This window comes from Anomalospiza imberbis, chromosome 10 (genome assembly GCF_031753505.1).
Source record: "Anomalospiza imberbis isolate Cuckoo-Finch-1a 21T00152 chromosome 10, ASM3175350v1, whole genome shotgun sequence".
NCBI lineage: Eukaryota > Metazoa > Chordata > Aves > Passeriformes > Viduidae > Anomalospiza > Anomalospiza imberbis.
Window position 1 is genome coordinate 21,415,302 of NC_089690.1, and position 25,825 is coordinate 21,441,126.

General features: G+C 52.9%; 1 protein-coding gene across 1 annotated transcript; it reads left to right on the plus strand.

Moving 5' to 3' along the window:
- Positions 1–215: 215 nt before the first annotated feature.
- On the plus strand, positions 216–24,149 carry SLCO2A1 (solute carrier organic anion transporter family member 2A1). The gene is made up of 14 exons (XM_068201159.1): positions 216–373; positions 10,916–11,053; positions 13,388–13,550; positions 15,566–15,781; positions 16,839–16,937; positions 18,506–18,633; positions 19,637–19,718; positions 20,621–20,785; positions 21,092–21,281; positions 22,299–22,458; positions 22,794–22,957; positions 23,112–23,176; positions 23,279–23,402; positions 23,508–24,149. The coding sequence occupies exons 1-14, from the start codon at positions 284–286 to the stop codon at positions 23,626–23,628; spliced, it is 1,905 nt and encodes a 634-aa protein (XP_068057260.1). The 5' UTR covers positions 216–283; the 3' UTR covers positions 23,629–24,149.
- Positions 24,150–25,825: the final 1,676 nt, after the last annotated feature.

Below are 25,825 nucleotides of genomic sequence, written 5' to 3' on the forward strand. Positions count from 1 at the left end.
CCGGGCTCGCCGAGCCCTCGCCCCCACCTGCTCCATGCGCGCTGCCTTTGCTTCCTGCGACTTTAAAGTTCCCTCGGTGCACAAAGTGAAAGAGGGAGGAGAAAGCGTTTCATCATCGCTCCCGAGAGCCGACTTATAAGAACTTGGCGCTCCCGCTGCCGGGCTCACTCGCAGCCTCGGAGGGATTTCGGCACAGTCCGTGCGGCCGGGCCGGGCCGGGCCGGAGAGCGGCGGCAGCCCACGCACAGCCCGACGATTCCGGGCTCCCCGGGAAGCCCTCGCCATGGGAGTCCGCCCCGAAGTTGGCAAATCCCCGGTTGATATCCCCAAGAGCTCCAGCACCTGCTCCAGAAGTTTTTTCTGCAACATCAAAGTAAGGATGGGGCAGGGATGCTCGCGGGGAGGGAGGGGGGTTCCTGCCTGGAGAGGGACCCCAGCCCACCCCACGCATCCCCGTGTCCCTCCTACGCACCGCGGGTGAAACGAAGGGTGTTTGATGATGCAGAATTTGAACATCAGCTCCTGGGGAATCCTGCCTGGGCAGGGCCGGGGGGCTCTGCGGGTTCGGAGTGATGCCCTGGGTGTTTCACCCCGTGGAGCAGCTCTCCGTGAGCTTCCCCACGGCGTGTCGTACACGGTGTGCTGCTGCTTAGGGAATGATTAACCACATCCTGGCGTGAAAATAAAACACTGCCTTAAGTGTTGCACTACTTGCTTTAAAAACTCGGGCGAGCAGAGTTTTTGAGTGACAGAAACAAAATCTCGGTGGGCTGAGGTGGTTTTCCGGTGCTGGCTGCCCAGCTCCTCACCTGCTGCCACCTGAGAGCCGGCCCCTGCCTGAGCTCCAGGCTCCTGAGCTCACTGCCTGCGTGCGGGCACACCGCTCACCCCGGCCGTGTGCCACTTTTCCCATCCTGCCCTTACACCACCCCTCACCCGTCCTTTCTCCCCCCGCTCTTTGGCCCGTTTGTGGATGTGCACCGCGGCTGCTGCACGGGCTGGCTCCTGTCCCCGGGACATCCGCCTGGATGTCCCTGGAAGGGGGGAATTCCATGCCTCGCTTGGCAGCACCTCCACACACGGGCACCTGGAGCAGGCAGGTGCAGCTCCGGGGATGTGCCAGGGGCCACCGGCGGGCAGGGCCCTCCCGTGCCGGTGCTGCCGGTGCTGCCGGTGCCGGGCTGTGCTTTCCCACCGCTGTTCCTGCACCCGAGCGGCTGTGCTGGGCTGGGCTGGGTCAGCACTTCCCAGCCCAGCGTTTTCAGGACGTGTGGCCGTGGAGAAGGTGCCAGGGTCGGGATTTGGGGTTTGTTTGCCATCACGCTTCCCTCACCCTCCATGAGGGACGCTGCTGCCCGCTGCTCCCGGGGCTGTGCTGGAGTTCTGTGGGAATGCTGTAGGGTACCACGGGGCTGCTCCTCCTGAGAGCTCCCGGGGCTGGAGGCATGATCCCAGATGATGTCTCCCAGTCCCATACCCTTGAAAGTCCCCACTGCCCAGGCCGGGCTATTCCAGCAGGTGACTTGATGACACTTTTTGGCTGTGAGCTCCAGGAGAAAGAGCTTGAGATTAAGCTGGATGATTCAGGGCTGCCTCTGGGCTGCACTAATGTTCCTCTGGAGGGGACTGCTGACCCGTCCACTGCTCTGCTGGAGGTGCAAAATTTGCCCCCAGCCCCCTCCAGGCTGCTGCAGTAATAACCCTGAGTTATAACCCTGAGTTTGGGGTGAGTAAAGTCACCTAAAACCAGAGCCCTTCTTGCAGTTCATGCTCTTTTCTGGAAACTGATAGAAGCAAAAATAGCCTGGAGTGAAAAAACATTGCCAAACCCTCTTGCAGGATGTCACACTTTCGGATTAAAAAACAAAAGCCCCAAGAAATAAATGCTACTCCATCTGTACACCCCATAGGCAGCTGCAGGGTGTGGGCTGTGGGTGCCCCAGAGTCAGGCTGGGTGCTCAGCACCCCACATGCCCCAGGGCACTTGGATGGGACCTTTTAGGGGCATCTGGCCAAGGGCAGAAGATTCAGGAGTGTCACTTTGCTTGTGGCAGGAAAACCATTGCCTGAAGAAAAGCTTTAAAACTGCTTTTTGATGTTTTTATTCCAAAACTTCTAGTTTAGAATTGTTTCTGATTTTAAAAGTCAGCAGTCTGGCAGTGGCACTATGCAAGCACATGAAGGAACAGTTTGAGCTCTACCCAAACATGCTTGTTGGCATCAGAGGGATGATGTACTCCATCTGGGATGGTGGGCACCCATCTCTCAGAGAAATATTCATGCTTTTGAGAGCAAATGTATAAATTGACAGGCAACACGATCCCCCACCCTTTCCTGACCTATTCACTCTTCCTGTCCTGTGACATTTGCATTAAAAACATATACATTAACAAAATAACTTCTTCAGGGTCAGAAAGGATTCACCTGGGTGCAGTGCCAGTCCCCTCAGCCCTCAAAAATGAGTAGGATGTCAAAGTGCCACAGTGGAATTTCCAGGTTTGGAGAGTTTTGGAGTGAATGGTCATCAGAGAGCAAGGCATGGTGAACATCCGGCTTTGAAAGGGTTTGTAGCTCTTAATTGTACAAGAAGCCACTGGTGCTATGAATGATGGATTATAAAAAAGTCTCATCCAGCCCCAATTTTTATGAGAAGCTGTGGGCATCACTCTCCCCAGAGCCATCAGACACAACATCCTCACAGAGACAATGGCAGTTTCTGATGGGGACAGTATTTCCAACATAACAAAATTCCCTACTTTTAACAGGCTTGGAAAGACACGATTAAGACTTGGGAGAGTTAATCACTAAGCTCATATTTAATCCCCAAAACTCATGTGATGGGATCATATGCAGGGTATCATTTGCAGGGCTGGGGCCGAAATAACAAATTATTTTTCCATGTAAACCATCTTGGCCCTCCATGATCCCTCCACCCCCTCCAGCGGACCACCACCCCCTCCACCGGACCCCCCCTCTCTCTCTGGGTGTTTTCCAGAGCCAGAGGCATTGTCACTGACGTTTGGAGATGTGGGAACACAATGGTGCCAGGGATGGGCATCGGGGAGGGAGAAGTCCTGGTGCAAAGGGGCAGTTTGAGGGATTCTCTGGGATGGGGTTGGAGTCCTGGGGACGCTCGGGATGCAGGAATGGCGCAGCTGCACTTCAGCAGGCAGTTCCCGGTGGATGTGGCCGTGGGCTGGGACAGGTGCGGTTGCAGCTGCTCCCCGTTCCCAGCGGAGCCCGGCTGTGACAGTTCCGTGGGGTGCTGCGGAGTCACTGCCGGTCACACGTGGGCACGGAGTGGCTGCGGCAGTGACACAGAGCGGGCTCGGTCCCGCTGATAGCGCCGGGCTCCGCCTGGCCTGGCGCGACTGCCACCGTGCATCACGGCTGGGACCAGCCCAGCCACTGCCTTCGCTTCCATGCAGGGCTGCCGAGCCCTCTGCCCGCTGCTCCCACCCGCATCCCCCCGGAAGAGACAAAGCAGAACACAAAAGGCCTTCAGGTCCTGGGGCTGGGAGGTTTTGGGGCTGCTGAGCTCTGACCTCAGCCAGGAACCTGGAGCATCCCGGTAACCCCGCAGCACTGGTGGAGATGGGGGCGATGATGAGACATTTAGATGGGATACTGGGGAGAAATTCTTTGCTGCGAGGGTGCTGAGGCCCTGGCACAGGTTGCCCAGAGAAGCTGTGGCTGCCCCACCCCTGGAAGTGTCCAAGGCCAGGCTGGACTGGGCTTGGAGCAGCCTGAGATAGTGGAAGGTGTCCCTGCCCATGGCAAGGTGGAACAGGATGAGCTTTAAGGTCCCTTCCCGCCCAAAATATTCCATGATTTCTCTGATGAGCAGGGACATCCCCCTGCTTGGACGTTCACCAGAGCTGCCAGGGTTGTGCTGACTGGCACTGGGGTTTGGGGAACTGCAGCTGTGCTGCTCGGCAAATGCAGGACAAACCCAACCTTCCAGTGGATGCCAGCACCTGTGGCACTGGGGACATCGAGAACCTCACAGACTAAAGGATTGAAACAGGTTTAAAAGGTGGAGAATGTGGTTGGTCCTTTTGATACCCACACATAGCTAGGAACCCCATCAGTATCTCCCAGTCCAGAGCCCCAACCCGGTGATTTAAGCTCATGTTGGGCTTGATGATCTTGGAGGTCTTTTCCAACCTTAATGAAGCTATGATTCTATGTCCATTTTCTGCTCTCAGACAACCACTGGAAAAGGATTATTTCACAGGAATTATCTGTTTACAGAGCCTCAGATATTTTGGCTTCTTCGCCTTTACAGTCTCATTTGTGGTTTTGAACTATTTTAATTGATTTTGGGATCCCCAGAAAGATGACAAGGAGGAGAGCTTTATAAATATCTTTTGATTTAGAGGAGCTGGACTGGCTTCAGCTGGAAGCTGGGGAGCACAGAGGAGCAGTGTGAAAGTGTTGTGAGTGCAGGCAGGGGGAGGCTTTTTTTTCCATGCCTGCAGACCGCCTGGCATGGAAAAGGAAACAGGAGGACAACAGAGAATTATTTTCACTTATGTCAGCTGGAGGTGATCCAGAGAGATATTTAAAAGCCTTAGGAGAGGTTTAAATTTGGTGTTATACTGGGGCAAGGAGAGGGAGGGAATGGAAGAGGGTAGGAGAGGGGACAACAAGGTTAGGAGAAGACTGTGGGCTCTCAGAATGGGATAAGGCTTGAAAGCATCCCGGGGTGAAGGTGCTGGGAGCACACAGGGAGCAGTGAGCAGGAGCAGGGAGCTCTCGCCTCCCTGGGGAGGCTGGATGTCTCCTGCAGAGGAAACAGAGCCTGGCCTTGGAGTCTGAGGTCCCAACAGAAGCAGGGCAAGTTTTTTGTCCCTTCCTTCCAAGGGACTAAAGGAATCTGCTGAGGATTGTATTCTAGAAGCCTGGAGATGTACCAGTTGTGCTCTCATATCCTGTTGGAAAAGATTATTAATTGCTTTGTTTAGCCAGAACAGGAGATTTATCATGTCACAGATCTGGAGGCAGTGTGGCTGTAGGTTTGGAGAGGGGAACACAGAAAGGAGAAAGCCATGGCTGATTACAGCCATTGATTTAAGCTGGAAAATCAAAGCAATATTGCAATTCTGGGCACTGTGCAGGCAGGCATGGCGGGCTGGATGAGTGTTTGTGGCAAAGACACAAGGAGGGTCCTTAGCGACATGAGAAGGAGGACCTGCAGTGACCAGGGTCTTCCAGCATTTGTGGTGATGGTGCTGGCACCAGACAGCACAGGTTGGGTCTGGATGGTCCAGCACTGTGGTCATGTCTGCTTTTGGTGGGATCAGGCTCCAGAAGGGAAGAACCACCTGGTCTTCACCAGCAACACCAGCAGTGGGATAAGGATGGGTTGGAAAGTTTAGTGGGATCAAGGTCTAGGAGACCTGAGACAAGGTAATTTTATGAGGGGCGAGGTGGTTGGGTGCCCAAACACAAGCAAGGAGTGGTCAGCGTAGATAAGATTATGGGGAGCAGGACGGGAGAGGAGTGACGCTGATAGGGAGCACGAGGCACGGCCGGCCGGGCGGGAGGAGTGTTTGCACACACTTCTGGGTCAGGCAAAACACAGCCAGCCTGGACCTGCCCTCAAGGAAACCCTGGTCGGATCCTGATGCCTCAGAATGAAAAGAGACCTTCAGGAAAGAATGAACACCAACCACCCAACCTGCCGGAGGGAGGAAAGGCTGAGGGATGCCCGGTGTCCTATTTTGAGGGCGGTATTTCCTTGGGAACCATCCCACACGGAGGGTCTGCCTCAGCAATCCTCTGCAGCCAAAAACCTCCATTCTTGGCAAAGCTGGGGATCTTATGGGCCTTGCAAAGTCACCGGGATACAGTGCCAGGAAATCCCATGTCTGTGTTTGTTGCAAAAGAGCAAATATTATCTTTGCACGTGACAGCCGGGGGGTGTAAAACGTGCGTGGCTTGGTAGTAGACAGTCGTCATTCCAGCATGCTTCAGGCAATCCCTGATCAGGTTAATTTTTATATTATTTTATTATTTGCAATAGAAATCCCACTTAGAAGCCAGCTTCTTTCATCAGAAAAGGCTCAGAGGTTCTGTGCTAAAAGATGGGCTCTGTGCAGGGTATTTGGTACTTTTTGTGGAAATGCTGTGCTTTTTTTCTTCTTTCATGGTACTTTTTGATCTGCAAATACAGGCAGCTGCCCATAGGAAAGTGATGCCAAGGAAGGATGTATTTCCCCACCCTATTTAACCCTAACCCTAACCCTACACTTTCCATATCCAGCTGATATATTTCTTTTGGACTGAGTGACCTCAGCTGTCCTACTGCAGGAGAATCTCCCAGTGTAGTAAGAGTTGATCTTACTACTCTAAAATAAACACTCTGTCTTCTTCCTATTAAAATTTTGGGGATATTCTTATTAATTCCTACAGTTCCCCTCTCCTTTTCCTTTTTTTTCTCTTGCAAGCTCAAGAGGTTAAAGTGGAAGGAGACTCCAGAGGTGGAAGCTTGGAGTCTCTTGCTTTGGGAGGAATATTCCCTGATTTTGGGAGGAAAGTCTTCTGACTTTCCACTTGGATCAAACAATTTTGCTTTGGAGTCAACTCCGATTGTACTCTGCATAGGGAAAAATAATGGAGCATCCTTTCTCCTAGTCCTAGTCTCCTACTCCTTTCCAAAGGTTTACTCCAGCCAGATTGATTTTGCTCTTGGCTACATCCTACTTCGGTGTCATCGGTCACCTGGGAGCACTTGGATAAGTTCTGCGAGGGTCTCCAGCTCTCCAGGCAGTCCTTGTGTCCATCTAATGAAAAAAGCCCTGGCTCTTTCCATCCCCACTGCTGTGGGAAAGACGCCGGGCATGGAGATTAGCACAAGTGCCGTCAACTTTTCCACCCTCTTTATCTCCAACCAGGGCTGCCAAGGGGAAGACACTGAAAAATGAGCTGAGGGATGACTTTGGACATGAACTATGGAAGCACAGCAAGGAATTAACCCTTAACTTACTCCTCCAGGTGGAGCAATGGCCATGCCACATGTAGCAGGATCATCCCAAACATGTGGTCCCTGCAGAGCAGAGTCAGGCTCCTGCCTGGAAGAGCCTTATCCTGTCTCCTGGAGATCCCTGGAGGGTCCTTAGATGTGGTTCAATCTTATGAAATGAAACCTGAGTATTTGTTGGACACATCTCAGACGGAAGTCTAGGCTGGGACTGACCAAATCCTTTCCAGCTCTCACTGTCCAGAGCATGGAAGGACCAGTCCTCCCCCTTCCCTGCCATGGGGTGGGTTTCTCTTCCTTTGGAAAAAGCACTGCCCTGGGAGGTGCTGGTCCCCACGAGCTGGGTGGGGGCAGCAGCCTGTTTCCCCCAGGAGTTTGCTTCCTTCTAAATGCAGCTCCTTTTGGAAAGGAGTCAAGTGCCTTGTGTAAACAGCCTGGAGTCAGGATTGCTCCAAAAGAAGCGCGGGGATGATTACGAGGGGATTTTGGGGGGGTCCACATGGGTGCACGCCTTTGGCCTTCCTGTGCTGCTCCCTGCCTGTCTGCAATCACTCCTTGCCTGCAGCTCCAAAAGTACACCAGGCTCCCATGGGAGCCTCTGCTCCGGAGGGTCAGCACTTGGGAGTGCCCCCGGCTTCTCAACCTCCCACCGTGCCTTCACCCTTGTGTCGGCTTTGCGTCAGCGAAACCTCCCTGCAAGTGAGCTTGGCTCTTCCTTAAGAGCCCCTTCTTGTCATTAGGAAAGATGGATTACAGCAGCTCCCTCCCCTCCTGGGGCTGCTCGGCAGGAACGTGGGGCAGCACAGCACATCTGGTGCAGCTGGAAGGGCCAGGCCGGGGCTGGTTTCCATGAACCAGCAGGTTGTGGGTGGTCGGCATGAACATGTGGGGATGGGAACGCGTGGGAAGAGAGACAGGGATGGGAGAAACCTGTGAGGACCTGTGAGGGGACCTGTGAAGAGAGTGGTGCTCCTCATGTCCACCAGCCTCAGGGGGTGCATGGAATCTTTTTGGGGAGCCCTCCAAGTAAGGCCCTCTCCCAGTTTTTTGCACTCAGAGCCCACAAGGTTTGGGATGTCCTTATTATAATTAAAACTGAGTCTGCTGAATTCAGGTTTTGGATCAGGCCTCATCTTACCTCCAGACACTTGGAGTGTGTCTGGAAAAGCGACGCTCCAGATGCACAAGGTTGTTTTGCCTTTCTCTGGCAAAGAGAGAGGCAAAGGTTGTTTTGCCTTTCTCTGGCTGTTTTGTGTGACAGGTTCTTCCCAAGGAAAAAAATCACCCCTACCCTTCCCCTCCCATTCTCTGGGCTCTGCACATCCAAGGGCTGAGGCTGCTGTGTGGTCTCAGGGTGGGATCCCATCCCTGGAGGATCCATCCAGCTTTGCCACCTTTCTGGCTAATCCTGCAGACAAGAGCTGGATTAGAAGGACCCATGGGCAGGGAGAAGCAGTCACACCCCAAGGCTTTCCTCTCCCTTTGCTGGTGCTCTCCAGCTGCACTTCTCTCACCTCATCTTCCCTCCTGGCAGGCAGCCCCAGCTTATTCCCAGACATCTCTGGATCCAGGGCTCTGTTTTGGCCATCCCAGGTTATCACTAAGGCATAAACACATCTCAGGCCATCTCCTGGCAGCTCTGCCTTTTCCTCCCTGTCCTCTCTACCCATGGCTTGTTCCTCTCCTCTCCTGCTGTGGTTTCCATGGTGTTTCTGTGCCTCCAACCCATCTCCTGCCACCCCCAGCATTCTGGGGAGCCAGCCTGCCTCTCCTCCTCATCTTCCCTCCATGCCAGCATCCCCTCTGTCCTCGACACTCCATGTCCCCATCTGCACTGGGATCGGGCTGACATTTGCTGCGCTAAATTCGTCCTCAGTGATCCACCCTCTTCCCTCCCTGTTGGTAAACAGCTTTGCTTCCCTGGCTGACGCCTGGCTCCAGGAGAGCTCTGTGTCCAGCTGCTCAGCAGCTCGGTGCTCCCGGGCTGCTGCTGTTCAGCCAGCACTTCCTTGTTCCAGTGCCTTCTTTAGAGTCTGGCCAGAGACACATGGACAAAAATTGATGTTCTCTGGCAACAAGATCCCCTCTCCAGTTGCCATCCTCACAGGAGTCACCCCTCTGCTCCAGATCAGCCCACAATAATTCCAGGCCAGGCCTGGGGAGCGTGGTGGATCCACTCGCAGGATTTTGTCCTTGGATGGGATTTCAAGTGTGGGAGCTGATAGTGGGAGGATGGAGAGGTCATTCGGCTTCAAGAGTTTACTGGCAGATATTTCACTTCCACTTTGGCCCTGTCTGGGAGGATTTCCCACGTTACACCCCAAATTCCTGTTCTGCAGCTTTTTGTTAGGGCAAAGTCCCAGCTTGGGACTTTGTCCTCTCCTGGTTATTGCAATGGCAATGCCAGCCTGATGCCAGCCTGTCTGCTCTCACCCCTCCGAGATGTGGCTGGGGACTCCATGATGGCAGCTTGTGCCTGTGATCCTTCTTTTTCCTCATTTTTGGGTATTTGCCTTTCTTCTTCATCTTCCCCATGGTCTCCAGGTTTTTCCAAGCCTGTCCTCACACTGCCAGGGCTCCATTTTCTCCTTCTTCTTCATCTACATCCTCTTCTCTTTTCTGTCTGTCAGCATGTCTCCAATCCCTTATTCTTTTAGATTCCCAGCCACATCTTTTGGCTGGATCTCTCTCCCTTCACAGGAGAAGACTCCAAATAAACCATTTTCTTGCCCATCTTCCACCCAAATTCTGCTGCAATTCTGCTGGGCCTGGTCCTGCATCGTCCTCTGCTCCCAAAACACGACTCCACCCACTTATGGAATTTGCATCCTCCAAGCTGGTATTTTTTGATTTTTTAAAATAATTTAATGGGTCAGCGCTACTGGGCGCTACCGCCCTTCCAGATAAATACTCATAAGGACTATTGCTGCTCTCCTGGCCAAGGACATCAGGAATTTGTCAGCCCTGCAGTACCTTTGATCCCCCATCCATCATCCCGCACTTCCTGACGTTATCATTGAGGGACACTCTTCCGGTATTCAGCAAATATTTGATTTCCTGTGAATCTAAATTAAAAGACCTTCCCCCATTTGTTTTTTTTTTTTTTTAATTTGTTTGTTGAGATTTTTAAAAATTGATTTTTAAATGCTTTTGGCACTGGGTGGATGCATTCCATTCCAAGAAAAATAAAGGAAAACTGTTCTGACTAAATATAGATCAAAAGACACTTGTGAGCTGCCTCTTGCATCCCTGGCTGAGAGTGCTGTCCTGTCACAGCCCACCCAGGCTCTTTCAGCCAGATTTCTCCCAAACTCTCTGTATTCCCTCCTCTGCCTCTGCTAAGCTTGGCTCCTGGCTCGGCTCACTGCCTGGCTCAAGGGAAGATGCTGGGTTTGGAATACTATTTTGGAATCTCCCAGTAGTGAGAGTAGTGAGACCACGCCGTGCATATTTCATCCTCTCCCTCTGGGGCTTTTAACACCCTTTTTTGACTTTTCCTAGCAACACCCCTTGGAGCAGGTTCAGTTAATTGACTTTCCAGCTGAGTGAATCCCAGGATGCTCCATGCCAGAGGTGCAGCCATTGGCCAAAGCCATCTGGAATACACTCATGCAGGATGTGGTTGCCAGCACTGTGGTCTCATATGGCCTCAAAGGGTGCATGGAGAGGCTCACATCGGATAGCAGGGAAAATTCTCCACTGAAAGAGTGGTTAATCATTGGAACAGGCTGCCCAGGGAAGTGGTGGGGTGACCATCCCTGGAAGTGTTCAAAGAGTGAGTTGATGTGGTACTTCTCAATATGGTTTAGTGGGCATGGCAGTACCCAGTAAGAGGTTGGACCCGATGACCTTGGAGGTCTTTTCCAACCTTAATGACTCTGTGATTCCAACTGGGTCCTCACTGGGGTGGCACTCTTTGTTTGCCCACAGGTGTTTGTGCTGTGCCATGGGCTCCTCCAGCTCTCCCAGCTCCTCTACAGCGCCAACTTCAAGAGCAGCCTCACCACCATTGAGAAGCGCTTTGGGCTCTCCAGCCTCTCTTCAGGTTTCATCTCCAGCTTGCATGAGGTAACTGGGAGAGGAGTGCCCGAAGGGTGGCCAGGACCTGGGGGGCACCTTCCCAAAACAGGGTGTCAGGGCTGTTCACACCCAGGGCCGCCTCAGCCTCCGTGTGCTGGGAGGAGCAGCTGTGCTGTGCTCTGGGACACCTCGTCACACCTCATTCTGCTCTGCCATGTCAGGGTCAGGATGTCCTCGGGGAGGGAACGGGGCATCCTGTGGTGATGGCCCTTGGACAAGAGCAGACTTCACTGGATGGAATCCAGAATGGTTTGGGTTGAAAGGGACCTTGAAGTTCATCCTGTCTCATTCCACCTCCTGCCATGGGCAGGGACACATTCCACTACCCCAGGGTGCTCCAAGCTCTGTCCAGCCTGGCCTTGGACACTTGCAGGGATCCAGGGGCAGCCACAGCTGCTCTGGGCACCCTGTGCAGGGCCTCAGCACCCTCACCAGGACCAATTCCTTCCCAATATCCCACCTAACCCTGCCCTCTGGCAGTTTAAGGCATACTGCTGTGCAGGCTGAGGATTTTCTCACAAACACTTTCTTATCAAGAAATCCCTTGGAATAAGTTTCCTCGTTCACATTTTCAGGAATTCTGCCCTTCCTAGCAGCTCTTCAAGGCCTGAGAAAAGACAGGAAAAGATTTGCTGGCACAGACTTTTTTGCTGGCACCAAGTGGCAGCACACTTGTTCATGAGCTCCATGGTGAGCACATGGGATGCTCCATCAAGAAGCTGGACACTGGGAATCTTCCTGGATCCCTGGGGAAGTGGATGCCCAAGTCTTACCTCAACCAGCATGAACATTTGGGATTAAAAATACGTCTCAGGGCCCACTGAGACTTCCTGCTGTCTGTGACTATGTGAGGTGCCCTGCCTGTCCAGGACAACAATCTTAGTGTGTTGGTGCCTTCAGCAATTCCAAGAACAAAACCCACAAAGAGACAAACAAGGGAGCCTACACAAACATAAATACAAAGTTTTCTTAGCCATACATAGAATCACAGAATGATTTGGGTTGGAAGGGACCTTTAAAGGCCATCTTGCTCAACCCCCTGCAATGAGCAGGGACAACTTGAACATTCCAAAGTTAAAATGATGTTTAGGTTGTCCAGAGCTGTTAAAGCCCATGTAATGGGAATTTTGTGGTGTTCACCCACTTGCCTGAGCAAGCTGTGTGGTTTCATGGCTTTCTAGTTGATGCTGTCTGCAGTTGCAAATGTCCGGGGTCGTAAATATTTGCAGTGAGCTGGACTTTGTAGCAGGGCTCATCTCTGTTTGAGTCACAGGAATGGACGCAATATGTTTCATTCCTTGCTGGTTTTGGAGGAATTGTCAGTTTATGCCACATCGGTCAATCTCTTCTCCCAGGGAACAAGGGACAGGACAAATGGAAATGGCCTCAAGTATCGTAAAAGTGACCCAAGGCCTGGGAAGAATGTGCTCTGAACTCCAATGATTTCAGAAGGCTAATTAATGACTTTATTATACTATATGATACTATAACTATATAACACTATATTATATTAACAAGAACTATCACTAACTAGCAAACTCGTGACTCTCTCTCCTCGAGAGTCTGACACAGCTGGATTCAATTGGTCCATGAATCCAAACAACCATCACCAGACTCTAATCAAGCAATCACCTTGGGTAAACAATCTCTATACCACATTCTACATGGGACAAACACAGGAGCAGATAAGAATTGTTTTTTCTTGTTCTTTCTGTGCTTCTCCAGGAAAAATCCTGAGAGAGAATTATGTCTCTCTGTTCAGAGAATGTGAATGCCACACTCAAGTTGCGCCAGGGGAGGTTTAGTTTGTGTGTGAGAGAAAATGTCTTCATTGAAAGAGTTGCCCAGCCCTGGCACAGCTGCCCAGGGTAGTGGTGGAGTCCCCATTTCTGAAGGGGTTTAACAGATATGTGGATGTGTCACGTGGGGACGTGGAGCAGTGGTGGCCTTGGCAGTGCTGGGGGAGCAGTTGATGGTCTTGGAGGGTTTTTCCAAACTAAGTGATTTTGTGATACCTTCGGGATGTTGGGCAGGTGTGGGTGCTGAAAAAGCCCCAGCCAGATCACAGGGAGGCTCTCATGTCATTCATGCCATCAAGGGCTGCCCAGAGGTGGCCGAGGCCAAGAGTGACCCTGTGGCTGGAGATGAGAAGGGAGCACTAACGTGCTGTGAACACATAGGGCCAGGGGATGCTCCTGCTCCTGCGAGGGTCAAACACCTCCTGATGAGAGCCCTGTCCACACACCCAGACACAGCCATAGGGTCTGGATGTCCTCAGTGATGTCTTCTCACATTCCTCCCTCTTCCCTGTGCTTTTTCCAGATCGGCAACGTGGTGCTCATCATCTTCGTCAGCTACTTCGGCAGCCGAGTGCACCGCCCGCGCGTGATCGGCGTCGGGGGGCTGTTGCTGGCCCTGGGGGCCTTCCTGGTGACCCTGCCACACTTCCTGTCGGGCCCCTACGAGTACACTGCACTCAGCACAGGTGAGTGCCACCAGCTGTGCCCCCACAAACCCAGATCCAGCTGCTCCGGGATGGGGGATGCATGACTGCCCCCAAAAGGGGGTGTTTCCAGGGCACATGTGATTTAAACAGTGGTTGAAGGCAGTGCCTTAAGGTGGGCAGTTGCTGGTTAAACCTGACATCATTATAGCTTTGGAACCCCTTCTGAATGCAAAAATTATGGGTGGGGGTTTCTTCTGCCTCTCCTGGACATGTTATTCCAGCTGTTGTTACAGAATCATGGGATGGTCTGAGTTTGAAGGGACCTCAAAGACCATCTCATTCCACCCCCTGCCATGGGCAGGGACACCTTCCACTGTCCCAGGTTGCTCCAAGTCTGTCTTTGAGCACTTGCAGGGATGGGACAGCCATAGCTTCTCTGAGAGACAGTAGGTTTAGATTAAATATTAGTGAGAAATTCATCCCTGTGAGGGTGGTGACGCCCTGGCACAGGGTACCCAGAGAAGCTGTGGCTGCCTCATCCCTGGAAGTGTCCAGGGCCAGGCTGAACAGGGCTTGGAGCAACCTGGGATAGTGGAAGATGTCTATGCCTGTGGCAGGTGGAATGAGATGGGCTTTAAGGTCCCTTCCAACCCAAACCATTCTGGAATTCTGTGATATAGCAAATCTCCCCTCTCCCAGGACCTGCTCTGCTCTGGCCAGGATCCTGATCTGATCCAAGCAAGGCTGCTTCTTTAACTTGGAAGGCTTTGGGAACAAGCTCGTGTGAACAATGACAGCTCTATTTTCCATGCAGAATGGAATGAGCAGAAGAACCAGCATCACTTGCCACAAGGCTGGCTTTGGTCTCTCCAAAGTGGTTTTGGTCCCTAAATCCTCAGAATGCTGATGAGCCTCAGGCTCCATGGAGATTGCCACCTCTGAAACCCAGATCTCTTCTCATCCCCATCCTATGATTTTTGAATTTGGAGAGTAAATCAGGCATCAGATGCTAAGTTTTCCAGCAGCTTAAATTCATGCATCAGGCTATGGAGAGGTCGGGATTTGTGACAAGAGCTGCTCTTACTGCGAAGGAAATGAGGAAGGGGCAAGTATCACCCTGCTCCCTGCCCAGGGCTGGGCTGCCTGTGTGGGTGAATAGGTACAACAGTAAGGAAAGTGGACAGGAATTATGCCTTGATCAAGTAATGCTAATGCCCCAGCTGATTAGTGTTGGGCTTGTGTGCAAGCATGGAAGTATAACCAGAAATCACTGAAAGGCTTGAAAGAAAGTACCAAGAACTGTGTTTGACCCTAAAGTTCTGTACAGAGCACAGTTCTTGCACAACAGCTTTGTTAAACTGAACAGGATTAGAGGATGGACTGCAAAAGAGATGGACAGGGAAGAGATATTGACATTATGAGGACTGCCTGATGATGGAAAAGAACACATTCAGTCTGTGAACAGACCCTAAAGATACTTCAGTCCTGGCTGGAGTTTCCATGGCAGTCTGGAGCAGGGTGAAGACCCCCAGTGTCTGGGCTGTATGAAGAAGCAAGGGGCATGTTTTGGAAGGAGCTGGGCTACTCCTGAGCCATGCGGGCAGCAGGGATTCAGGGCAGGGTGTCCTGCTTAGGGCAGCCAGCTGACCCCAGAGGGCATCACTCCCTGTTCCTGCCCAGGTACCACAAGGGAGCAGAGACCACAGACAGCAAAAACCAGCCATGGGTTAGGTCTGCCCTCATTAAACCCAGAGCACCCTCACTCCATGGCATGAACTTTTTAAAAATTTTATTAAAATCACAGCCTGGTTGTTTGCTACTCTAACCTCAGTATAATACTCCAAAGGAAGGGCAGAGTGATGAGAACTGCTGAATAAAATGAGCAATCCATCCAAAATTGCGCAGTTTGCGCCTACTCAGCAAGTGTGCTATTCCTGCTATTTGGGGATTCCTGCTATTTGGGGATTTAGTGTGGATTTGCTATTTGGGGATTTAGTGTGGGAAGAGGCAGGGGATGTACCAAGTTTTGAAATGCTCATTTTTTTCCCTTCCAGGTAACAAAAGCCAGGGGCAGGTTGAGCTGTGCTATGCAGAGAGTAGATTTGTGTGCCCAAACACCACCCGGGACCCCGAGAAGGAGGCCAGCAGCATGTGGGCCATGATGGTCATTGCCCAGCTGCTGGCTGGGATCGGGACCGTGCCCATCCAGCCCTTTGGGATATCCTACGTGGACGACTTTGCAGACTCCAACAATTCCCCACTGTATGTTGGTAAGTGGGACCATTGCTGTACATTGTTTTGTTTCACAGAATCCCAGGATGGTTTGGGTTGGAAGGGACCTGGAAGCTCATCCAGTTCCATCCCTGCCATGGGCAGAGACACCTTCCACTAGACCAAGTTGCTCCAAGCTCCTGCATCCTTGTCTTCCTTCTGCAATGAGGGATCACTGTTCTAATGAATTGTCCCACTGATCCCTTAGAATTCTCAAATCTGCAAGGAAAATGAAGGAAAGAGGACTGAAGGAACCTGAAAGGTTCTGAAGAGGAAGGAAAGTGGGAGTTCTCTGTTGTTTATAATACAGGTGCTCCCTTTAAGGCTGTGGGAATGTCTGTCAGGGTGAATGGCTTCAGGGTTGCCTCAATATAGCAGCAATTCCATCTCTCTGCATCATGTCTGATGCAGCTCAAGCTCACTGCCTCCTTTTAAACATCTTGAGAAGGTTGTGTAAAGAGTTTCTCTCAAGGATGGAACTTGGATCCTGTCAATGCAAACTAATCAAAAGAAAATGTCCTGACCTTGTGGGTTATCTGCTTTGGAATGGGAGGGTTCAGCTACACCCAGGGTGGTCTGGTAGCCTTTTTGCCCTCAGAATTTTTCACCTCTCCTGATGTTTGTACCAAATATTTTTCCTTGGATATGAGGATTAGGATGTGTTTGTTTCCTTGGTTCCTAGAGGACATGAAGGTCTCAGTCACCTGTGTGAGCCCAGGATGTCAGTGCCCTGCTGCTCCCTGGGGTTCATGAATATCATGGATATTCATGGTGTAGCTGACAACTTGCATTTTGTCAGCAAAGCCTTGATGGCAGCAGAGCAGAGGGACTTTGTTCACAGGCAGCTGCCTTCCCCCTCTGTTCCTGTCAGATAAACACCACCTTCAGTGTCGGGGCAGTGGGGACGTTCTCACCACCTGAAGCATGATGAAGGGTGGTTTCTCCCCTCTGTGTGTTGTGCCACCATTCCTGCATTTCCTGGGAAGACAGAAGCCATATCTGCATGGAAGCTACAATTCCCTGCTCACAGAGGCTCTCTGTGCTCCCTTTTCCCAGCCATCCTCTTTGCCATTGCTGTGTTTGGCCCTGCCTTTGGATACTTGCTGGGGTCCGTGGTGCTGCGGCTCTTCGTGGATATCGGGAGGGTTGACACTGGTGAGTATTGCTCAGGTAGCAGCGGTCCTGAAGACCCTCAGTGGGTCAGGTCACTCTGAGATGAAAGGTGACAGAAGCCACCAGTCCTGTGACCCATAAAACCCCCTGACCTGGAACAGCACCCCCAGCATACTCCTCCACTCCGTCACCCTTAAGGACAGATAACAGGTGGTCCTGACACCAGCACTGAAGCAGAGCCCTGGGGTAGGGACATTCCAATGCCCAACTCATGGTGCTGCACTGGATGTCATGGCTGGGGTCTGCCCACTGCCACCACACTGAGGAGGTGTCCCACAACCCCAGCATGGTGGTGGAGAGGAACAGGGAAATCTGAGGAATGCAGGGATGGAGAAGAGAACTACAGAGCAACCACTGCCCTGTGGATAAACAGAGACCTTGAGTCTACACATCCTCCTCCCCAGCACGCCCACCAGCGCCTGCAGAGAGAGGGGCTGAGCTGACGCCACCGCAGGGATAATGTGCTTTATCCATGGCATGTGCTTATTATTTCTGGTAACTTAATCACTAAAGAATTCTCCCCAGCTCCATCATTAACGTGGCTTTTCCTGTGTTTCCTTAGAGAGATCAGAGCCTGACATTTTTGTCCGGTGCCTGATAAGAATAATAAATGAACGTGGGCAGGAAATGCCAAAAAGCCTTGGCCCACTCCCCGCGGTGGCAGACGGATTTAGCAACCTCTGCCTGGTCGCTCCATGATGACGTCCAATCTCCAGAGTGGAGTGGTCCTGTTTGGGGAAGTGGGTTGATTGTTTCAGTGGGGTGTGGGCTCCTCTCCTGTCTCACCCTGGCACGGAGCTCCCACCCGGAGCTGGCGGTCGTTCCTTCCCACATCCCGGCCGTGGGTAACCGTGTCCCCAAGCCAAGCCAGGCAATCTGTCAGACCTCCCGTGAGCATCACTTGGCCCAGCCAAAGGATGTGTGCGCAGGAGACAGAGCGGCTCTCACCTTCTCCTCCTTTTTCCGGAGAAGGCGCCCGGAGTTTGGTCCACTTGGAAACCAGGAGCTTCTGCCAGCACAGGGCCTTCCCTCGGTCCCTGCAAGCAGAAGTGACCGAGCCTGGAACAATGGGAGAGCAACTTTTTCCAGGAAAGCAGCGCAGCCTTTCCCAGTCCCTGTCTTGGTTCAGCATCCCTGTCAGCAGCATGGTCCAACCCACTGTGTTCTCCAGGCAGAGGATGGAGTCAGGCCCCCATAATCTCTGCCTCACTGGTTGGCTCCGGGGTTACAGTTGAACCTGTGCCACCAGCGTGCTTCCATGCTGACCAAATCCATCCTGCAGTCACCTGGGAGGCTCAGTACAGCTGGGATGAGTGGCAGTACAGGGCCCTGGCCAGGGAAAACAAAGGTCAAACACAACCAGGGCTGATCTTGCTGCCAACACTGGTGGGACCTCCCACCTCCATCCATTTCCTCTTACATGCCAGTGGAGAGACCCTTGCGTTGTGCCCACAGGGACTCTTCATACTCCACCAGTCCATATTTTCATGGAGATTTGTCCCTTTCACCCTTGGAGCTCTTACAGTGTGTCCTTGTGTGTTCAATGGCAGTGGACCTGACACCCAGCGACCAGCGGTGGATCGGAGCCTGGTGGCTGGGGCTGCTTATCTCCTCGGGCTGCTTGGTGCTCACCTCCATCCCTTACTTCTTCTTCCCTCGGTACATGCTGAAAGGAGAGGTGAGACCTCACGTCCAGAGGCTGGAATGTCCTGGAGCCAGGGGTGTATTCAGGGAAGGAAAACTTATCCCCAGAGGAGAGGGGTGGGAGGGAGGAAGGCAGTCCAGCAACCCTTTCCCATTAAAACAAATTTTAAAATGTGGAAAATAATCAACATGTATCATTTTGGTGTTTTCAAAGCCCAACCCTGCTGGTTTTGTTACAAAAATAATTTAGTTCTGTTTTGAAATTGTTTACTCATTTATTCTTTAAAAGTAAAATTAAACCCAAAATATTTCACAGTTATGGCTAAAGGACTCCCCGGACTTGAGCTGAACTATCTCTAACTTTCATTTTCATTAAAAGGGAGGTGTTTTGTCAGGGTTCAGGGGAGGAAGGATTTCCAAGTTCTTAAAATCTCCCAACAACAAGCTGTTGTCTTGCTGCTCTGCTCAGGGGCTGCAGTGATATTTGAGATAATTCACCCCTTTAATCACAGAATACCGGAATGGTTTGAGTAGGAAGGACCTTAAAGCTCATCCTGTTCTACTCCCTGCCATGGGCAGAGACACCTTCCACTATTCCAGGTTGCTCCAAGCCCTGGCCAGCCTGGCCTTGGACACTGCCAGGGATGGGGCACCCACAGCTTCTCCGGTTACCCTGTGCCAGGGCCTCCCCACCACAAGAATTTGTCCCCAAGATCCCATCTAACCCTAATGGCAGTGGGAAGCCATTCCCCCTTGTGCTGTCACTCCAGGCCCTTGTCCGAAGTCCCTCTCCAGCTCTCTTGGAGCCCCTTTAGGCACTGGAAGGGGTTCTCCCCAGAGCCTTCTCTTCTCCAGGTGAACACTCCAGCTCTCCCAGCCTGGAGAACGCTCAGGGCACGTGGGACAGGGCTTTGCTGTAATTGTCAGGCTTGGCTGGGGTCAAAGGCCCCTGGGACAGACCCTGGCCCTCCTGAGCCTCCCTGTGCCAGGACAGTGCCAGCCCCTCTCACCACAGGCTGCTCCTCTCTCCCTCCCAGGAGCGGAACACGGAGGCCGGCATGCTCAGGAAGATGGAGACAGGGGCTGCTCAAGAGACCTCCCTGCTGGAGTTCATCAAAAGTAAACTCCTGGGAGGTCCAGGAGAGGGTGGATGGGGGTGCTGGGCCGTGCTGGGCCATGTGGGGTGGGTGGGGACCCCCACACCGGCAGATTCACACCGAGGGGGTTTGTTGGGAGTCCTTGGTAGCCCAGCACCGTGTGTGGACCAGCTTCAGCACCACGAGGGCCCAAGGACCACGGGAAGGTGGGCACAGTCTCCCTTTGGCTACAGATCTCTTGAGGCCCCTCTTCTGTGGGGCCTGAATTGTTTCCAAATTTTGCGCTGAGGACCTTAAAGTGGTACAAGTGTGCCGGAAAAGGGTCGCTGGGAGGTTTAACCCCAGCTCCAGGAGTGGGCATGGGGCTGCCAGCACCACCAGCCCCTCGACGAGGTCACCCCACTGCAGCTGACACTGTTTATGTGAAGCCAAAAGAGCCTTGAGAGGGATGTCACTGCTGAGGGACAAGATTCATGACTCTTTTAGCTCCAGGAGGATTTCTTCCCACATAAAGCCCCTCCCTCCTTGCCTCTTCCTCCACTGCAGTCATATCCTGGTGCTGTCAGTTCCCTCTTCTCCTCTCTTTGGGCTTTAATGGATGCTGGCTCTCCACCACTCTCTGCTAATTAGAAAACTCATAAGAGACCAAATAAACAGAGTTGCTCCCAGGGTCCATCTGCCTCTGGGGCCAGAGGACACAATGTCCCACCAGGAAAACACATCCATGGTGCTGCCAGCTGCTGGGACACATTAGGGTGTCTCCCTTCCCACTTTCCCATGCCTGCAGACATCCCCAGCAGATCATCATCATCCCACAGACATCCTTACTGGGAGCAGGCTAAGGGTGGGGGTTTATTCCAAGTACAAATGGCTGGCGTGAGGATCACATGGCTAAAAGACATTTTTCCTATTGTTTCCCTGTAGGATTCCCAAAGATCTTCCTCAGGCTGCTGCTTAACCCCCTCTTCATCCTCCTGGTGCTGGCTCAGTGCAGCTTCTCCTCCGTCATTGCGGGTCTGGCCACCTTCCTCAACAAATTCCTGGAGAAGCAGTACGGTGCCTCCCCCTCCCAGGCCAACTTCCTCATAGGTGAGTATGGATGGAGGCAAAAAATATCCATCAGCAGGGAGCCAACTGCCCATATTCTCCAGGTTTTTTAAATGCTGGAGAAGAATTCAGTGAAAACTCATTTTTGGATGAGACCTGGGGTTCACCTTGGGGTAGTTGGTGACTTTCCTGACCTGTAGTTCCCCAGCTGCCTTGGGTTTGGGCTGTCTTAGACAACAGTTGGATCTGCGGGTTCTCCCAACTCCTGTGAGGTCCAGAGAGCTGCCCCCTGCCCATGGAGGGGTTCTGGGCAGGCAGGTCACCCCTGAAGGCTCCATTCCTCTGCAGGAGCTGTGAACCTGCCGGCAGCAGCACTCGGGATGCTGCTGGGAGGGATCATCATGAAGCGCTTCTCCTTCTCCCTGCGCGCCATCCCGCGCTTCGCCGTGGTGGTGCTCGTCTTCTCCATCCTCATCTGCCTGCCCATCTTCTTCATGGGCTGCTCCACAGGGCACATCGAGGGCATCTACCACCCCAGGTAATGCAGGTGCTGCTCCCAGCTCCTCGTTTCTCCAGCTCTTATCCATGGGGAGGGATCCATGCAGGTGGAGAGGCAGAAGACGTCACCATGCTGCTTCTTGCTCCTTGATCCCCGCTGCATGGAGGAGATCCGGCTGCTTCACAGCCCAGAGAGCTTGGGAGGGCGTTTATCCACGATTTTCTGGGCCAAACAAGCAGGGTGTAATTTTTCATTCTGGATTTTTAGGGGAAAATTAGTAACATTGTGTCCACATCACTTCACACACTCCCAGTATTCCAGCTGGACATCATCTTTCTCCTCACCTCAGTGGATATTTTTGGCTCTTACCATGACTTCCTAAGATAAAAATGACATTTGTATATGACCAAGGCTTGATGTCAAGTGCATTGTGCTCATTTCCCAGTGCACTGCCAGCAAGGAAGAGATTTCTGATGCCATCTTCCCACAGTGGGTGGAGCAGCCCCATCCCACCCTGCCCAAGGGCAGCTCCCCAGTGCCACATTCCAGCAGGAGTCAGGCTGTGTGACTCCAGCAGATGCAGTCCTTGGGGGAGCGAGGGAAGCCAGGGCTGATTTGGGTTTGTCCTCTTCACTTCCATAGCCATCAGGCTTGTTTGGGAGCATGCCCACTTTCAGTTTGTGTCCATGTGGTGTTTCCAGCTGTGGCTGTTCACACATCTGTTTGTGCGGCTCTGGATGGAGCCCAGCTCCATTTCTACAGGCTTTTGGCCGATTAATTTTCAGCTGAAAAAAAAAAAAGAAAAAAGAAAAAAAGAGAAAATAAGTGTGTCAGTACTTGTTTGTAGACATAACATAATTCCTGTGACATTCACTGCACACTTCCAGAGGTACCTGCAGGGATCAGGGGCTGGCAGAAGGCCAGGTTGCTGCTGGCAGTGTCCCAGCCCAAACAGGAACAGGAAAACTGCTCAGCTAGCAAAAGGGATTTTTTTTTTAATTCTTCCTGTCCTATTTCTTAACTTTTTACCAATTTCTCCCCCCTCTTTTCTGGCAGTACACCCAATTCCCAGCAGCAGGTTAAGACGCGGGTTGGGTGCCAATGCTCGAAGCAGATCTTCCACCCCGTGTGCCGGAAAAACACCACGGAATACATCTCACCCTGCTTCGCTGGCTGCACCAACAGCACCACCAACCCCTCCAACCCCAGACAAACGGTGAGTAAAGCAAGTGGTTAGCAAAGCAGCCTTGCTGGGAATAGTGGAGTGATGCTGCTGGAACCCAGCAAATGCCATAAGGGGTAGAACCTTTTCCACATGGTGTGCTGAGGCCTGGGAAGGTGCCCTGGAGAATTGCTGTAAGGCCCTGGGAACGTGCTTGGAGGAACAGGGATGGTGGCAAATCCCACTACAGGATGCCATGGCTGTGCCTTAAAACTGGAGCTGGTGCTCCTATTGGTGTCCTGCACAGGGATGTGGGATGATTTGTCCCGAGAAAGCTGCTCCTGGCGCTCGGAGTCTGACGTCTGTTTTGTTCCAAACGTTTCCAACAGATTTACCACAACTGTTCCCTGAATGGGAATGAGCTGTTCTCCACCTACACGGGCTCTTGTCCAGTCAGCTGCTCCCACATGCTCCTTCCTGCCATATTCCTCATCTCCTTTGCTGCCCTGGTCGCCTGCCTGTCCCACAACCCCCTCTACATGATGGTGTTACGGTGAGTGGTGTGCGGGGTCCTCAGTTCCAGGGGGGAGCCGATATGGTGTTTCCCCATGTTGGGATCAACGCGATGTCATAAACGTGCAACCAGCCCAAGTCTTGGCCAAATCCAGGGCCAGCAGCTCTGACCTCCTGTGGCTTCTCCCCTGCAGGGTGGTGAACCAGGATGAGAAGTCATTTGCCATCGGAGTCCAGTTCTTACTGATGAGACTGCTGGGTGAGTGACCGTCTCTGAATGAGGCTGGGGGGCTGCTGGAGCTGCGAGAGGCCCTGAACCTGCTCGGGATCAGCACCTGACCCCATCCTCTCTCCCCGCCAGCCTGGCTGCCAGCCCCAGCCATGTTCGGAGCCCTCATCGACTCCTCCTGCATCTACTGGCAGCAGCAGCAGTGCGCCCCGGGCCGCTTCTGCGCCTACTACAACAACGATTTCCTCCGAAACAGGTACCCTGCGCCCCGGCTCGGGCAGGGGAGGGGTCCCAGCCCAGCCTGGGGCCGGCTGGAAGTGCCAGCTGCAGACGTGCCATGTCCCCGCTCTTCTCCCGGCAGGTACCTGGGGCTGCAGGTGGGCTACAAGGTGGTGGGCACCATGCTGCTCGCCCTCATCAGCTGGAAGGTGAAGAGGAGCAAGGAGTACAACGTGCAGGAGAAGGCGGCGGGGCTGGTGTAGCCCCCGAGGACTGACTCGCACCCCCATCACCCACTGCCACTACTTTGTCTTGTTTGGGTTTGTTTTACCTCCCACGGGAGCGACTCCGCAGCTCCGAGCTCCTCTCCCGCAGCCCAGGTGCTCCCGGCGAGGGATGCTCCGGGCCAGCCCCGTCCTGGGAATGGCAGCTCCCAGCGTCTCCAGCCGCGCTTGCCCGTCACCCCGGGGAGGGGCAGCCCGGGCAGCTGGAGCAGGAGGCAGAGGGGGCTGGAACACACGGACCCGGAGAAGTGCCTGCTGTGGGCCATGGTCCCGCTCCGGTGCGACATTCCCGGCCGGGAGGTGCCTTCCCGGCTGGGACAGGAGCAGGGGAGGTGGCTGCCAGCCCGGAGGGGCTGCCCGGTGTCCCCCCGCCCGCAGCCCCCGCAGAGGTCAGCAGGGACACCGCACACGTGTTGGGACAAGACATCACAAGGGGTTTATTGCAGAATATCTGGGGTTTGTTGCTCTTTTTATTTTTTAAATAAAGGTCACTTTTCCAACTGTGGTGCGTTCTTGGTCTCCCCTCACCAGCAAGACAAGCCCTGGGGAGGCTGCAGGTCACAGCCTGGCCCAAGCTGAGCACATTCCAGCTGGGAAAGGGGAAGAAATGGTGGCAGAGGGGGACATTCTTCTGCAGCTCCACCGGTGATGGGGGAGGGCTGGTAGGGGCTAGACAGAGCTCAGGGCCTGGCCTGCATCTCCCTGATGGGCACAGGGATACAGGCAGGGGCTGCAGGCACAGCAGAAGGTTTTGACCCGAGGTTCTCATCCCCGACAGATTTATTGGGCACAGATCAGTTCTGGTGTTCAGTTGCCTCAGCTGGTGCCTCAGAGGAGGGACCATGAACAAAGAAATGCCTGGCAATTAAAAAGTTTCATTCCGTCTCCCTCACACCTCAGTCCTGAGCAGGAAGAGCCTGGGGTCCTTCTCACCCTTCACTGTGTTGCTGTTTTCGTTGTTTCACACCCCTCAGGTGGGTTTTGGTGAGGGTTTGGTGGGTTCTGTTAGTCCACACTGTGATGGGGTTGTTACAGTACACAGACCACAATCTGCTAGATCATTTTAAACTAATATTTTAACTGCAGCTTTACCTACTCTATTATTAATGATCTTTACTATTATTATTGATCAGACTGTCAGCTCCAGGTTTCCTTCTGATCTATCTCTACCTGACACAGCACAGCCTTAGGGTTCACCTCAAGTTCAACCCATGGCCTAACAAGTCCAGCTACTTATGTCAAGCACTGAGATACTTCAAAATCCTGTGATTTTTTTTCAATGCAGTGGGCTCTGGGCAGGGTGCAGTGGGTTTGCAGTGTTCTTTCAAGGGTTTTATGGGTTGAAAGTATTCAGGCCCTGCTGTCTTTACCCCATGGCTTTTCCCTGTGGTCGTGCCCCTGCTGCATCCATGCTCATGGAGGGAGTCAAGGGAGAGGACAGGAGCAGACCTGCCCTGGATTTGCTCTGGATCACCAAAGTCTTCACAAAAAAGAGCTCTCTCCATGTTTTCCCTACTCCTGTTCCACCTCTACCTGGCAGATTATCTCTGCACACCCACCTGACCTTCTGTAACTTTCTCCATTCACACCAGGGGTTGCACCCAGCAGGACAAGCCCAGGAGGGGCTGGTCACAAAGTGCAGGAGGTTGGCCCAAATGGGGCCAACAGAAGCTCCTAGCCCCAAAGGTGCCAGGGTGGTGGCTCTGTGCACAGGGACGGTCACAGCTGGAACACCTGTGTTGGGGAGCCTTGGAAACCACCCCTTGGGATGCTGATGTCCAGGCAGGGTTATTTTTGCTTTTCTTTGCCTTTCAGCAATCTCTCCTCCTCTTTCAGGTTTTCTGCTATCCTGGTTATCACTGTGCTTGTCATTCTCCTCCAAAAACATCTGTCTTTTCCAGGGGAACAATCCAGAGTATGAAAGAAAACGGATAGACCAAAAGAGCTTCAGCACAGCCAGGGCCTCAGTCCCAGGAGATGTGTGAATGCAGCGGGTTCCTGACTCAGGGTCAGGCAGCTGCAGCAAGAAGGGGCTGAGTTTATCACATCCCACTGTCCTGCCAAAGCCATCCCAACACAGCCCTGCCGAGCTGCAGCCTCAGGAGCAGCACTCCCAGCCGGCAGAGCCACAGGCTGGGAACAAGGTCAGGAGAGCAAAGAACAAAGCATAGAGCTG

Coding starts and splice junctions, on each gene's coding strand:
- SLCO2A1 (XM_068201159.1), top strand. CDS start 284: ATGGGAGTCCGCCCCGAAGTTGGCAAATCCCCGGTTGATATCCCCAAG. Junction 13,551..15,565: donor GTACACTGCACTCAGCACAG/GTGAGTGCCACC, acceptor TTTCCCTTCCAG/GTAACAAAAGCCAGGGGCAG. Junction 20,786..21,091: donor CCAGGCCAACTTCCTCATAG/GTGAGTATGGAT, acceptor ATTCCTCTGCAG/GAGCTGTGAACCTGCCGGCA.